The sequence below is a fragment of the Jaculus jaculus genome, chromosome 8 (genome assembly GCF_020740685.1).
Source record: "Jaculus jaculus isolate mJacJac1 chromosome 8, mJacJac1.mat.Y.cur, whole genome shotgun sequence".
NCBI classification, from domain to species: domain Eukaryota; kingdom Metazoa; phylum Chordata; class Mammalia; order Rodentia; family Dipodidae; genus Jaculus; species Jaculus jaculus.
Window position 1 is genome coordinate 110,197,657 of NC_059109.1, and position 14,333 is coordinate 110,211,989.

The 14,333-nt window shown below is 42.7% G+C and overlaps 1 protein-coding gene and 1 pseudogene across 1 annotated transcript; one reads left to right on the forward strand and one right to left on the reverse strand.

Annotated features, from left to right (window-relative positions):
* The first annotated feature begins 478 nt into the window (after positions 1-478).
* Positions 479-899, forward strand: LOC101598816 (annotated as a pseudogene).
* A 2,808-nt stretch (positions 900-3,707) lies between these two features.
* On the reverse strand, positions 3,708-6,978 carry LOC101599114 (beta-defensin 125). Its single transcript, XM_004667989.2, has 2 exons — positions 6,921-6,978; positions 3,708-3,967 (listed from the first exon to the last, which is right to left on the reverse strand). Exons 1-2 carry the CDS (start codon positions 6,976-6,978, stop codon positions 3,708-3,710), a joined length of 318 nt encoding a protein of 105 aa, XP_004668046.1.
* Positions 6,979-14,333: the final 7,355 nt, after the last annotated feature.

The window sequence follows — 14,333 nt, forward strand, 5'->3', positions numbered from 1 at the left end:
CTCAAATAAATAAATAAAAATAAACAAAAAAATTTAAAAAAAAGAATCAGTAATAATCACAAGGAAAACTCGAGTAAAATATACTCCTAGAATTGCTTTTTTTTCTTGTGAGAGTTCTAAGTGCATAGAAATATAAGTATCTTAGACTTAACATCTGATATAGGTATGATTTGTGTCATGTTTCAGTCAGACAATAATCTTATTACATTATATTATATATATAAAGATTATTATATATATAATATAGTATATATATTATAATCTTATTATTATAAGATTATAATCTTATAGGAAATTACTGGTCAGCCTGAGCTAGAGTGTGACTCGACCTCAAAAAACCAAAAAATAGTCGGCCTGCAAGAGCGGAAGGAGCCTGGCCGGTGCCGGGAAGTAATCGCTCTAACTTCGGGGGAGGCTCGCGTGCCAGGTGCGGGGAGCTGCGGGGTGCGCGCCGTGCTTACAGCCGTGGGTACCCCGCATGTCCCGCGGGTCCAGCGCTGGCTTAGACCGCCACATTGCCATTTTCTCGCCCGAGGGTCGGCTCTACCAAGTAGAATATGCATTTAAGGCTATTAACCAAGGGGGCCTTACATCAGTAGCTGTAAGAGGACCAGACTGCAGTAATTGTCTCACAGAAGAAAGTACCTGACAAATTACTAGATTCCAGCACAGTGACACACTTGTTCAAGATAACTGAAAACATTGGCTGTGTGATGACTGGAATGACAGCTGACAGCAGATCCCCAGTACAGAGGGCGCTCTATGAAGCATCTAGTTGGAAATACAAATATGGCTATGAGATCCCTGTGGATATGCTGTGTAAAAGAATCGCTGATATTTCTCAAGTCTACACACAGAATGCTGAAATGAGGCCACTTGGTTGTTGTAAGTGTGTTTAGAAGTTTTCCAAATAACTGATGGATTGTAATTGTTCACAGAGAACATGTACAGAGATAATGGTAACACTTGAATTCTGACTATTTGGTTTGGAAATTAAAGCTTTGGATACTAAAAAAAATTAAAAAAATAAAAAATAAAAATAAAAAAAATAGTATTGCACGTTTGCCCTTTTTTAAGAAAAGATTCTTTGCAAATATTTTATTTATTTATTTGCAAGCAGAGAGAGAGAATAGTCATGCAGGACCTCTAGCCACTTTGTGCCTCAGTCTTTACATTGATACTGGGGAATCGAACCTGGGTCCTTAGGCTTTGCAAGCAAGTGTCTTAAGAGCTAAGTCATCTCTCCAGTCTCTAAGTCTATCTACTCTTTTATCCAAAAACTGTTTTCCACAGGGATTTGTGCTGTAAGTCACAGTGACCTTTGGGTCACCAACCAGGATTTTAGAGTCATTCTCTTGTTTGAACTAATACCATTATCATCAAGTCTTGATGATTCTATATGGACAAGCAGAGATTTTTAATTGGATTCCAACCAAAAGGATAGATTCTGACTAGAGGTGGAGAAATTCAGCCATTTCCTTTGCGGGTTTATGAGCCTGTGAGTCTTCCGGCTATCTGAGCTTACCTGACCTTCTAAGTGAGAAGGATTTTCTAGGGCATTAAGGTCTTGGGTATACTAATTAGCCTGATTTAACTATGTCATATGTATTAAAACATCTAAATATCACGTTGTAGCCCAAAAATGTCAAAAAATGTCAACCAAAAATACTGATAAATCATTAACAAAATATCCGCTAGAGGCCAGTGTTTGTCAGGATGGTCTCTGAAACTGTTAAATTCAGTTTGCTGAGATGCATACACACTCAAAAGCCTGCTGTTTAGGTTGGTCTTCTTTATTCAGGTCATTCATAAATTTTGCATGTGAATATCTCACACTCAAGGAAAATTTTCAAGAACATTTTTCATTTGGAAGTATAAAGGAAGTTCCAACGTGCTTCTCTTCAGAGGTCCTAACTTTGTGCCCAGCCTCCGCACAACTGAAGCTCTGCTTGAGAAATCGGTTTGTGTGTGTGTGTGTGTGTGTGTGTGTGTGTGTGTGTGTGTGTTTTGAGGTAGGATCTCACTTTAACCCAGGCTGATCTGTAATTCACTATGTAGTCTCAGGGTGGCCTTGAACTCATGGTGATCCTCTTACCTCGGACTCCCAAGTGCTGGAATTAAAGGCGTGTGCTACCATGCCAGGCTTGAGAAATAAATTTTTACCTGTAGTCATTGTGGAGACAAGAGCTTCCTTATTCTTATTTATTTAATTTTTATTGACAACTTCTGTAATCATGGACAATAAACCATGATAACTACCTTCCCCAAAGAGTTTCCTTATATATGACATGTTGATAAGGCATCAAGCAAGAAAAATAAGCTTGAAGGTCAGAAATGTATGAGGATGAACCTAGCATGATTATATTTTATTTCTGAAGTTGGATGAAAAATTTCTGCTATTTATTTTATTTCTTTATATATCTACATTGCTTCTTAAAAATTAGTCCTTACAGGGCTGGAGAGATGGCTTAGCGGTTAAGCGCTTGCCTGTGAAGCCTAAGGACCCCGGTTCAAGGCTCGGTTCCTCAGGTCCAACGTTACCCAGATGCGCAAGGGGGCGCACGCGTCTGGAGTTCGTTAGCAGTGGCTGGAAGCCCTGGCATGCCCATCCTCTCCCTCTCCCTCTGTCTTTCTCTCTGTGTCTGTTGCTCTCAAACAAATAAATTAAAAAATTTAAAAAAAATTAGTCCTTACATGTTAACAAATTGGAAGACACAGAGAAAGAAATAAGCCCAAAGGGGCTGGGGAGGTGGCTCACTGGGTCAAAGTGCTTGCTGTATAAGCATGAGGACCTGAGCTCTATCTCCAACACTCATGTAAGAATCTGGGCAAAGTCTTGGAGCCATGGCTTAGCAGTTAAGGTACTTGCCTGGGAAGCCAAGGGACCCAGGTGCAATTTACCAGGAGTCTTGAAAGCCAGATGCACAAGGTGGAGCATGTGTCTGGAGTTGTTTGCAGTGGCTAAAGGCCCTCTTTCTCTCTCAAATAAAAATAAATAAATAAAATATCGCACACACACACACACACACACACACACACACACATACATTTGAAGAAGCTGGGCATGCCTGTAACCCCTGCACTGAATATGCAGAGATGGGAGGCTCACTGGGGCTCTCTGGTCGACAAGTCTAACTGAAACAGGGAAAATCCGCCTCAGTGAGAGGTTCTGTCTTGGGGAAGTAAGGCAGAAGAGTGATAGAGGAGAACACCTGACATGTTCCTCTGGCCTCCATGCACATGCACATGAGTACACATATCTGCATGCACACATGCACACACCACCAAAAAAATAAGCCTAATAAAGACATTTGTTATATCTTTTAAATTTTATTTTATTTATTTGCAAGCGAAGAAACAGAGAACAGAGAAAATGAGCATGCCAGTGTCTCCAGCCACTGCAAATGAACTCCAGATGCGTGTGCCAATTTGTGCATCTGACTTTTCGTAGGTACTAGGGAATCAAACCTGGGTTGTTGGGCTTTGCAGGCAAGCACTCTAACTGTTAAGCAATCTCCCCAGTCCTGTCATATCTTTTATAGATTTCTAACTTAAGTAAACTCTTGGTTGTGTCTTGGCCAGATGGCTCTCTCCATCCCATGGTTATCCAATTGCTGATGGAGATTGGATTGGGAGAATTAGCTGTGTGGTTATTATTTCCAGCTGTATTTCTGGTGATCCAGACACACAAGGAGACATTAATTAGGTCAAGGGATTGGTGTTTTAGAACCCTCAGTAGTTGGCGGTATAGTCGACCCAGGAGTTTCTTGAAATGTTGAGCCTGGTGAACCTGATACAACTGGGACACCTGGTGAACCAGGTTGATGACTATGTACTTTTGAATATGTGTCCGTTATGCAGCATGACTTCTTGTTCTCACAAAGTAAGATGTACCTCTCATTATCCAGACAGCGAACTCTGCAGTATCCTACATTATTGTCCCAGCATCTACGTTGGACCAGGCCAGCTGCAGGGAAAAAAAGATGGCCAATTTTTTAACTTTATTATCAATAAAACATTCGATTCAGTTAAAAAATTTAGGGACTGGAGGCATGCCTTAGCAGTTCAGGCACTTGCCTAAAAAGCCAAAGGACCTAAGTTCAATCCCCAGTACCCATGTAAGCAGGATACACAAGGTGGTGCATGCATCTGGGTTTATTAGACATGGCTGAAGATCATGGAGTGCCCACTCTCCTTCTCTCTGACTCTCTCTTTCTCTCAAATAAATAAAAAATTTTGAATAATTTCTGCCATCTAGATGAATATGATGACAAATCCTAAAAATCACCCAGGGAGACAAAAAAGAAAACATGAGGAAAATGTTAAAATTGTGGCAGATGCCCTAACATACTGTGAGGGAAAGGGAAGAAGGAGAGGGAAAAGAGTGAGAGAGCACACACATAGAGCTGATAGGTAAGGCTAAATTCTTATGAAGGATGAAAGTGAGCCAGGAGTTCGAAGCCACCCTGAGACTACATAGTGAAATCCAGGTCAGTCTGAGCTAGAGCAAGATCCTACCTCAAAACACCAAGAAATGGGGCTGGAGAGATGGCTTAGCACTTAAGCGCTTGCCTGTGAAGCCTAAGGACCCCGTTTCGAGGCTCGGTTCCCCAGGTCCCACGTTAGCCAGATGCACAAGGGGGCGCACGTGTCTGGAGTTCGTTTGCAGAGGCTGGAAGCCCTGGTGCACCCATTCTCTCTCTCTCCCTCTATCTGTCTTTCTCTCTGTGTCTGTCGCTCTCAAATAAATAAATAAATAATTTTTTTAAAAAAAACCAAGAAATGAAAAAAAAGCAAAAAGAACAAACTCGTTTGTTCCAGGCAATGAGCAGCAATGTCTAGTCTCTGGGCTTCAGAAACTGCTGAGAGTATTTGAGAGGCTTCAGGCAGGTGGACAAGTCTAAAGTGTGACAGACAAGGAGCAAAGGCTCACGAGATGAAAAGTCACCTCAAGGAGCAGAGCCAGACCTCACAGTCCCTTTGGGTCATGAGTGATTTAATGTTTGTTTTCAGAATGTGATGTGAGCTCTGTGACTTCACTGTGTTAAGCCTGTCAGGATTCAGCAGCTGAGCTGAAGGGCTGGGGAGGGAACTTGGATGTGCTAGAGTGACTGGGGCCAGGGAAGTCAGTGCAGAAAGGACAACATGGACTCAGAGTCATGTTTACATAGAAGACAGAGAAATAGGAGAAGTTAGATCAAATACTCGATTTCTGAACGGAGGGGGAGGTCAATAAAGATACATGCCATTCACAAAATGAGTGAGACTTGGGGGGAAGAGGAAACAGTGGGCTCAAATGTTTGCATTGGGCATGTCACATGATCATCCTGGGATGCGAAGAAGGCAGTTGAATGAGTATGGGATCTCAGAAGAGAGGTTCCACTACAGATATATTTTTTTGTGGGTGGTGGTTGTGGGAAGAGATGGCTTAGCAGGTAGGACTGGTTGTCATATAAGAATGAGGACTGGGCTGGAGAGATGGCTTAGTGGTTAAGCGCTTGCCTGTGAAGCCTAAGGACCCCGGTTCGAGGCTCAGTTCCCCAGGTTCCACGTTAGCCAGATGCACAAGGGGGCACACGCGTCTGGAGTTCGTTTGCAAAGGCTGGAAGCCCATTCTCTCTCTCTCCCTCTATCTGTCTTTCTCTCTTTGTCTGTCGCTCTCAAATAAAAAAAAAAAAAAAAGATTAAAAAAAAAAGAATGAGGACTGGCATTTGGTATCTATCACACACACAAAAAGCCAGATATGGCCACACATGCATGTCACCCTCAGTTCTGAGGAGCGGCGTATTGAAGAGATTGGTAGCACTGATTCACAGAGTGAACAAGTCTTTTCCAGCAGAAGAGCCCTTTTTTTTTCTCTTAAACTTATTTAATCATAGCAATTTTTGATGCATAAGTCAATGGCAAATATTAATTTTCAATAACACAGTAATTTTCAAAACTATCGTTATTAAAACTAAAGGATAGCTTAGGGGTTGGAGAAATGGCTTAGTGTTTAAGCACTTGCCTGTGATGCCTAAGGACCCTGGTTTGAAGCTCGAATCCACAGGACCCAAGTAAGCCAGATGCACAAGGTGGCACATGCATCTGGAGTTAGTTTGCAGTGGCTGGAGGCCCTGGCGTGCCCTTTCTCTCTCTCTATCTGCCTCTTTCTCTCTCTGTCTGTTGCTCTCAAATAAATAAATAAACAAAAATATTTTTTAAAACGGAGGGATAGCTGGGTGTGGTGGTGCACACCTTTAATCTCAGCACTTGGGAGGCAGAGGTAGGAGGATCACCATGAGTTTGAAGCTAGCCTGGGACTCCAGAGTGAATTCCAGTTGATCCTGGGCTACCTCGAAATAAAGAAAACAAAAAAGGGGGAGTAAGCTTTTATAGCGACCTAAAGTCAGAAGCTCCTCATTGATGACTTGTCTTTCTACACACACTCACTCTCCTAGCCTTTCTTCCACCCAAACTTATGTCTCTTCCACACGGTGGCTCTGCAGAATACAGTGAAGACTTGTTTGACATTCTTAAGACCATGAACTAAGGCTTCCCTCTGAGGTACTTCTGGGACTCACAATTTAAGATGGTAAAAAGATTTAGACTAATATGATAATATAATGAATAGCTTAAAGTAGAAAGGAGGCCCAGGGAACACCAGGCAGTTGTTCAGAGACATTTGGAGCAGCTCAGAGCACAGTGGAGACTATGGCCTTTGGAGAAACATCTCAGAGGATGCTTTAAATCATTACATGTCCACAACAAAAGAATCCCAGGGAATGGAACAGGGGCTCCAGAATAAGACCATTTCTGCTGCTCTGTATTGGCCTGGAATGTTTCCTGCATCATGACTTTTTTCCACTACAGACCCTTGGAGCCCATGTGTAACAACTCACTCTCAGTCAATCATCCCTCCTGTAGAAAGTCCCATTACCTTCGGTCATCTGAGTCAACAACCCACAGAAAATGAAGGTCAGCGTTGGGAGAGTCATTGCTCCTGGAAGAGGGGAAGCTCTCTGTCCCAAGGAACCCAAAATGCTTTATGCAGCAAGAAACCCAAGTTTCCACCTTTATTGGCCTTATCATGGGTGATGAACCAGAGACGAGGAGAATGCCATGCCATCTGGATCAACAAACCATTAATTTGCATCATCAAGTGTGCATGACACTGTAATGTTCAGGTCTAGAAATTATTAGCGGAAACTGCAGCCTTGTGAGACAGTGCGTCACCCCTTTAGGACTGTATGGTCTGATGGCAAAAACCTCCAAAAGAAACTTTTTCTTAAACCTAGATGGAATGAGTTGTCTCCCCTCTGTCCATGTGAAACACCTTTTATATACCCAATGACATGGGTATATACGAGAATGGCATGTAAAGTCACCAGTGTGGCAGACCAACAGATTATGGTATACAGCAAAGTATCTTTTCTTCTGGGTTCATAAGCCTCCATTGATTTATAGCGGTTGGGACCGGGGAGTGAAACTAGGCTGGATTGGTGCTCCTTTTTTCTCTTCCACTATATGAACCCTTTCACTGGAAGAGAAAATAAGAAAAGCATTGGGAGAAAATTTTTATTTATTTATTTGAGAGAGAGAGGATGGGGCAGATAATAGATGATTGATAGATAGATAGATAGATAGATAGATAGATAGATAGATAGATAGATGGAAAGAAAGAATAGGTGTGCCAGGGCCACTAGCCACAAACTATAGACACATGTGTCACCTTGTGCATCTGATTTATGTGGATCCTGGGAAACTGAACCTGTGTCCTTTGGCTTTGCAGGCAAGCACCTTAACCACTAGGCAATCTCTCTAGCTCTGAAGACACATTTTCAAAATAACAAAACAAAATTCTACCTTAGGAAATTCAAAATAAGAGAAAAATGAACATGAAATGAGAAGAAATGAAACATTAAAAGTTAGAGCAGCTATGGCATTGAAAATAGGAAACCCATAGAGCAAACTCAATAAAACTAAATGTCAGACCATTGAAGGGCGAAATGACTTAAGCTCTAGCCATGATAAGTAATAGTAAAAAAGAAGGTGGGCTGGAGAGATGGTTTAGCAGTTAAGGCACTTATCTGCAAAGCCTAAGGACCCAGGTCCAATTCCTATTGCACATGAAAGCCAGATACATAAGGTGGCACATGCATCTGGAGTTCATTTGCAGTGACTAGAGTCCCTGGTACACCCATTTGCAGGAGGATCACCATGAGTTTAAGGCTAGCCTTAGACTACATAGTGAATTCCAGGTCAGCCTGGGCTAGAGTGAAACCCTACCTCAACCCCCCCGAAAAAGACTTTTTTAAAATAAAAAAGATTCAAATTACTTTATCAGAATTGAAAGAAAGATTATCACTACCAATCCTGTTGCTATTAAAAGGACAATAATTGAATTCAATAATATACCCAAAATATTTTTCACTAGATGAGATGAACCAATTCCTTAAAAGATATCCATGCCAGTAAAAGTCCAGCCTTGGTAAGGAGGATACCAATTTTAAAGGTACCCTGAGGCAACTAGGAAAGAGAAGAAAACTCAGCATATAGTATTTTTTTAAAGGATTTGATATTTTCTGACAACAAATTTAATTTGGGATATACAATACTAGAGAAATTTGTAAAAAAATAAAATAAAAGGATCTTTCCCACAGCGAAATCACCCTGTGTTGATAATTGTTTATAAAAAGTTGGCATCAGGGGCTACAGAGATGGCTTAGTGGTTAAGCACTTGCCTGTCAAGCCTAAGGACCCCAGTTCAAGGCCGATTCCCCAGGACCCACATTAGCCAGAGGCACAATGGGGTGCACACATCTGGAGTTTGTTTGCAATGGCTGGAGGCCCTGGCATGCCCATTCTCTCTCTCTTTTTTCTCTCTGCCCCTTTCTCTCTCTGTCTGTTGATCTCAAATAAATAAATAAAAATAAACAAAAAACATTTTTAAAAAGTTGGCATCAGTTCCTATGTTTTTTTTTTTTTTCATGGACTGGAAGAAGGAAGCATTGATATCGTAAAATTTGCAATCTTAACAACATCAACAACAACAAAAAACAATCCATAGGTTCAATGAAGTTAGAAAGTGGGAAGGGAACAAAAATGCTAATTATAATAAAGGGTTGTATTCTGGTATATCTGCCCCACTAGTTAATGAAGAAAAATAAATTCTTACCTATGAAGCTTTTGTCAACTGCAGAAGTTACCACCCAATCTGAACTGAGAATTGTTCTCCACAAACCCAGTCTCATTTGAAACACAGAAGATTAGAGCCTCACCAAGGCTGTTTTTCTTTAGCTTGGTAGAACTGAGCTAACCTTCTAGGCTACAAAGAGAACCCCATAAAAGTAGCTTGAGTTATAAGGGCTTTACCATTATTATAAACTATACTAATACGAGGCAAGTACTATTTCTGGCCGGATAACTTAAGAGGATGGAAAAGTTCATTAAAAAGTTCTGTGTATGAACTGGAAATAGTGGCCCATTTCTATGGTCCCAGCTATGAGGTAGGCTGGGGGAAAAGATTGCTTCATCCCAGTCCAAGGCTGGCTGAGGCAACATCAACACGACAGTTTCAAATCAACAAAGTTCAAGTAAAACAATGTCCATGAGGAAACTAAACCACCTGAACAAGGCACATATAAACCATAACTCAGATCTTTTTTGGCTAAAGGTAAATCCTGTTCACAACTGCATCTAAAGTCAGGGGAATCATGACCCCCACTAAAGTCAGGGGCCTCAGAACTCATTGTAGGAACTGGGCACAATAAGGGTTTTTGTGGTGGTTTGATTCAGGTGTCCCCCATAAACTTAGGTGTTCTGAATGCTAGGTTCCTAGCTGATGGCGAATTGGGAATTAACACCTCCTGGGGGCAGTGTATTGTTGGCGGCGGGCTTACGGGTGTTATAGCCAGTTTTCCCTTGCTACTGTTTGGCACACTCTCCTGTTGCCATGCAGGGCTCCTTCCCGGTCAGGTAGGTAGTGCCAAGGGAAGGACCAGACCTGCTGGTTCCTCCCTAGGGGTTGAGAAGGAAGAAGAGTGTCGGACGACCCAGAAACCTCTCCTGGCCACCGGAGAAAAACCACACTGAGTCAGGAGTCTTTTCGATGCAGGAACTTGCAGAAACAACTCGCTTTATTACTCTGAGCAGTTGCCTATATCATGTTGGGGAGGAAGGTGGGGATTTTAGGATGGGGGAAGAGGTAAGGGCCAATAGTAAACTTTAACTATTGACTTTTTTTTTTTTTTTTTTTTTGGTTTTCCAGATAGGGTCACACTCTAGCCCAGGCTGACCTGGAATTAACTCTGTAGTCTCAGGGTGGCCTTGAACTCACGGCGATCCTCCTACCTCTGCCTCCCGATTGCTGGGATTAAAGGCGTGCACCACCACGCCTGGCAACTTTAACTATTGAAATGGTAATTACAATTGCCACAAGGAAGTGGCAGGCCAGAAGCCATTAGGTGTCTTGCCAAGTCCTAGCTGGCCAAAGACAGGTCGCCAAACTTTAGCTAGGCTCAGGAAGTTCCACTACACCTCATGCCTGGGCCTTTCAGAGCCCAACATTTCCATGGTCCACCTTATGTGGGTCAGGGGGTGATGTCCACTCTCTGCTCATGCCATTGTTTCCCCCTGCCATCGTGGAGCTTCCCCTCCAGCCTGTAAGCCAAAATACCCCCCCCCCCCGCCACAAGCTGCTCTTGGTTGGGTGATTTCTTCCAGCAATGCAAACCTGACTGCAACAGTAAAGTGGTACTGAGGAGTGGGATTGCTTCCTGACACCTGAATGTGTGACTTTGGCCTTTTGGAGCCGATTTTCAAGAGGAATGTGGAAGGATTTGAAACCTTGGCCTAAGAGATACCTTGCAGTGCTGTAAGTATAGCTTGATGGACTATTCTGGTCAGGGTTGAAAGACCTGAATGCAGTAAAAACTATAGACTATGACATTTGGCTTATGAGGGTGAAAAAGAGCTTTGCTTGGACTGGGCCAGCAGTTTGTGTGAGAAGCTTGCTGTTATGCCTGTGTCCTGAGAAGTTGTGCAGGGTTGCTTTGCATAGAAATGAACTGTTGTGAGCAGAGGGATATGGCACAGGAAGAAAAATCTTTGGGTGAACTGCTGCCCATTCAGCTGTAATTGAGAGATTACAACCTTTGAGATTGGGCCACCTGACCTGCTTTGGGGCAACAGAAAGAAAGTGTACTCTTTTGAAGGGGCCTGAGTGCTCCAAGAGTATCCTGTTCTTTAAAGTCTGCTTTATTCCCCCTTGGATTAACAAATTGGCACACTACATGGTCTTGTGGAGTATAAGAAGTGCAGGAAAAAGAGGGTCATTGAGTTTGCAACATGGTCTTGTGTTTTAGAAATGGTCATGGGTACTGTGAAGCAGGATTGCGTGCATGGAGTCCCAAGGTAGCCATGAGGATGAACTGTGGATTGCAGTGGAGACCCAGTGGAGATGCCAGGACCATGAAATGGCTGCTAAGGAAAGCTGCCAGCCTTGATGAAGTTTTCTAGGACTCTGAGTAGCCTAGCTGGAGACTTGCTGCTGGTTAGAATGATTAGACTTGGAAATTTGTCACTGCCTAGAGTTGTTGGACTTGAAGCTACAGAGTTTGATGTTTGCCCTGGTTGTTTTAAATCTTATATTGGCTGAATATTTCTTTGCTATGCCCAATGCCATTTTTTGCAGTGTGAATGTTTATTCTGTGCCATTATGAGTTTTTTGGGTGATCTTTTGGTATTATGGCTCAGTTAAAAGATCTTAGACTATGGGGATGTTTGAGCATTTTGGGGATTGATAAAAACTATGGGCCAATAAGCTAGAAAGGAGATATAAAGGGAATAGAAAGGGAGGGAGTGGGGACTTAATAGGATGGTATTGTACATATGTAAGTAGAAGAACAGATTAAGGGGGGTGAAAAGGCCAAAGTGAGGTCATGGTAAAAGACTGAGTAAAGGAAAGGTAGAGGGAGGGCTAAACAAAATCTAAGAGGATATAAATAAATCATATGGAATCCTACTTTTTTGGACAATGAAACACTCAGGAGCCATAGATTGCTGCTAGAAAATTTTCAGTGCCAGGGATGGGATACCTTCCAGTGAGTTATTGACCAGGGAGGTCCCTGATGCCCCCAAGACATTATAGGCCATTGCTGAGGCCCTTGGTTTCCCACCAGTAATAGATGGTAAGACCCTATTGCTGAAGACTCCACATATTTGGGCTGCAAGACCACTGAGAAATCCTGCTGGAACTGAGCTGATAACCTCCTCCATGTAGACCTGCTGACAGAAAGCTGGAAAAAGCCATTCTGCATGCAGTTTAATGTGAGAGAGAAGTGAAAATATTCAACAGTGGACACTGCAAGCCTTATATTTGGCCAAACAAGCCAAATAAGCTAAAGGGGGCAATATTTGCACATCTGTTATGGGAGAAACCAACTGCCCTCTAATTTGAATGGAGGTCCACTCCATGGGAGGGAATTCCTGATACTGCAAACCTACCACAGGAGTAGTCATGAGCCCTAAGAGCATAATATCTGCTGGTGTCCAGCTAAATGTATGTATTATGCTCATCAAACTGCCTAGTAAGTACTTCTCTTAATGTTCATACCCATATGTTAATGCTACTCTCATTTTTGATTAAAGAGCCTTCTCTTTTCAGATGGCAGTGACCTTGGGATGACTCAGAAGGCACCATGGTACTGAGAAGTGACAGAGGAGCACTCAGCACTGCAATATCTCTATCACACCTTCCAAGGCTCAGGGTCCATTGCAGAAGAGGTGGCAGAAAGAATGTAAGAGCCAAAGGAAGTGTAGGACTCCTTACAACGTGCTCCTCCAGACACAAAATGGCCTGGATATCCATGACCTCACAGTGCCTGACACTACCTACATCAGACCATCATAATAGAAGGAAAAGATCATGACCTCAAAATAAAAGAGACTAGCTGGGTGTGGCGGCACACACCTTTAATCCCAGCACTCGGGAGGTGGAGGTAGGAGGATCACTGTGAGTTCGAGGCCACACTGAGACTACATAGTTAATTCCATGTTAGCCTCGGCCAGAGTGAGACCCTATCTCGAAAAACCAAAAAATAAAAAAAAAAAAAAGAGACTGATTGAGAGGGGGAGGGGATATGAAAGAGAGTGGAGTTTCAAAGGGGAATGTGGGGGGAGGAGGGAATTACCATGGGATTTTGTTTATAATTATGGAAGTTGTCAATAAAAAAAATAAAATAAAATAACCTATGGGTACTTTTAAGGTTGCACTGAATGCATTGTATTTTGCATCATGTATGGATATCAGTTTATGGGGGCCAGGGGAGGAATGTGGTGGTATGATTCAGGGGTTCCCTATAAACTTAGGTGTTCTGAATGCTATGATTCCAGCTGATGGAAATTTGGGAATTAACACCTCTTGGAGGCCGTGTATTGTTGGGTGCATGCATATAGGTGTTATAGCCAGTTTCCCCTTGTCAGTATTTGGCACACTTTCCTGTTGTTATTGTCCACCTGATATTGGCCAGGGGTTGATGTCCACTTTCTGCTCATATTATTGTTTTCCCTACCATCATGGTGCTTCCCCCTCGAGCCTGTAAGCCAAAATAAACCTCTTTATTCCACAAGCTGCTTTTGGTTGGGTGATTTCTACCAGAAATGTGAACCTGACTGCAACAGCTTTCATTCCCCAAGGATGTTGGGGTGACTAGGCTGGAGAAATTAAGATGGTATCAATCATAGGTACTGACAGTTATATAACTCTGGCAAAGAACTTGGAAGAAGTCAGACAGTGCTACATAGCTCTTGAAAGCTTCCCATGTACCTGTCACTCATAAGGCATCTCCCCACACAAATGTTCACACATGAGGCTCAACACCTGACTGAGGAATACTGTCCGGAAGCCTTGCAGCATGAATTTTCTGCTGCCGATTGAGGTGGGATCTTCAACTATAGTCTTTTCCATACTCCCTGCACTCATAGGGGCCATTGTCCAGTGTGAACTTTCTGGTGTCAAACAAGGTGGGACGTTCTAATGAAGTCTTTCCCACATTTGCTGCATACAAAAGGCCTGTCACCAGTGTGACCCCCCTGGGGTGCAATGAAGTCTGAGTTTGGCTGAAGGACTTACCACAATCACTGCACTCAAAGCATTTGCTCTCTGTGTGAATTCTCTCATGTTTAATGAGGGTGTACCTGTATCCAAAAGATTTCCCACTGTCGCTACATCTCCAGTGTGGACGCTCTCAACGCTGCTCCTACTTGCTGCACTGATAAGGCCTTGATCCATTGTGAACTCTCCGGGGTACTACTAAATTGGAATGACGAGTGACGTGTTTCCCACATTCAC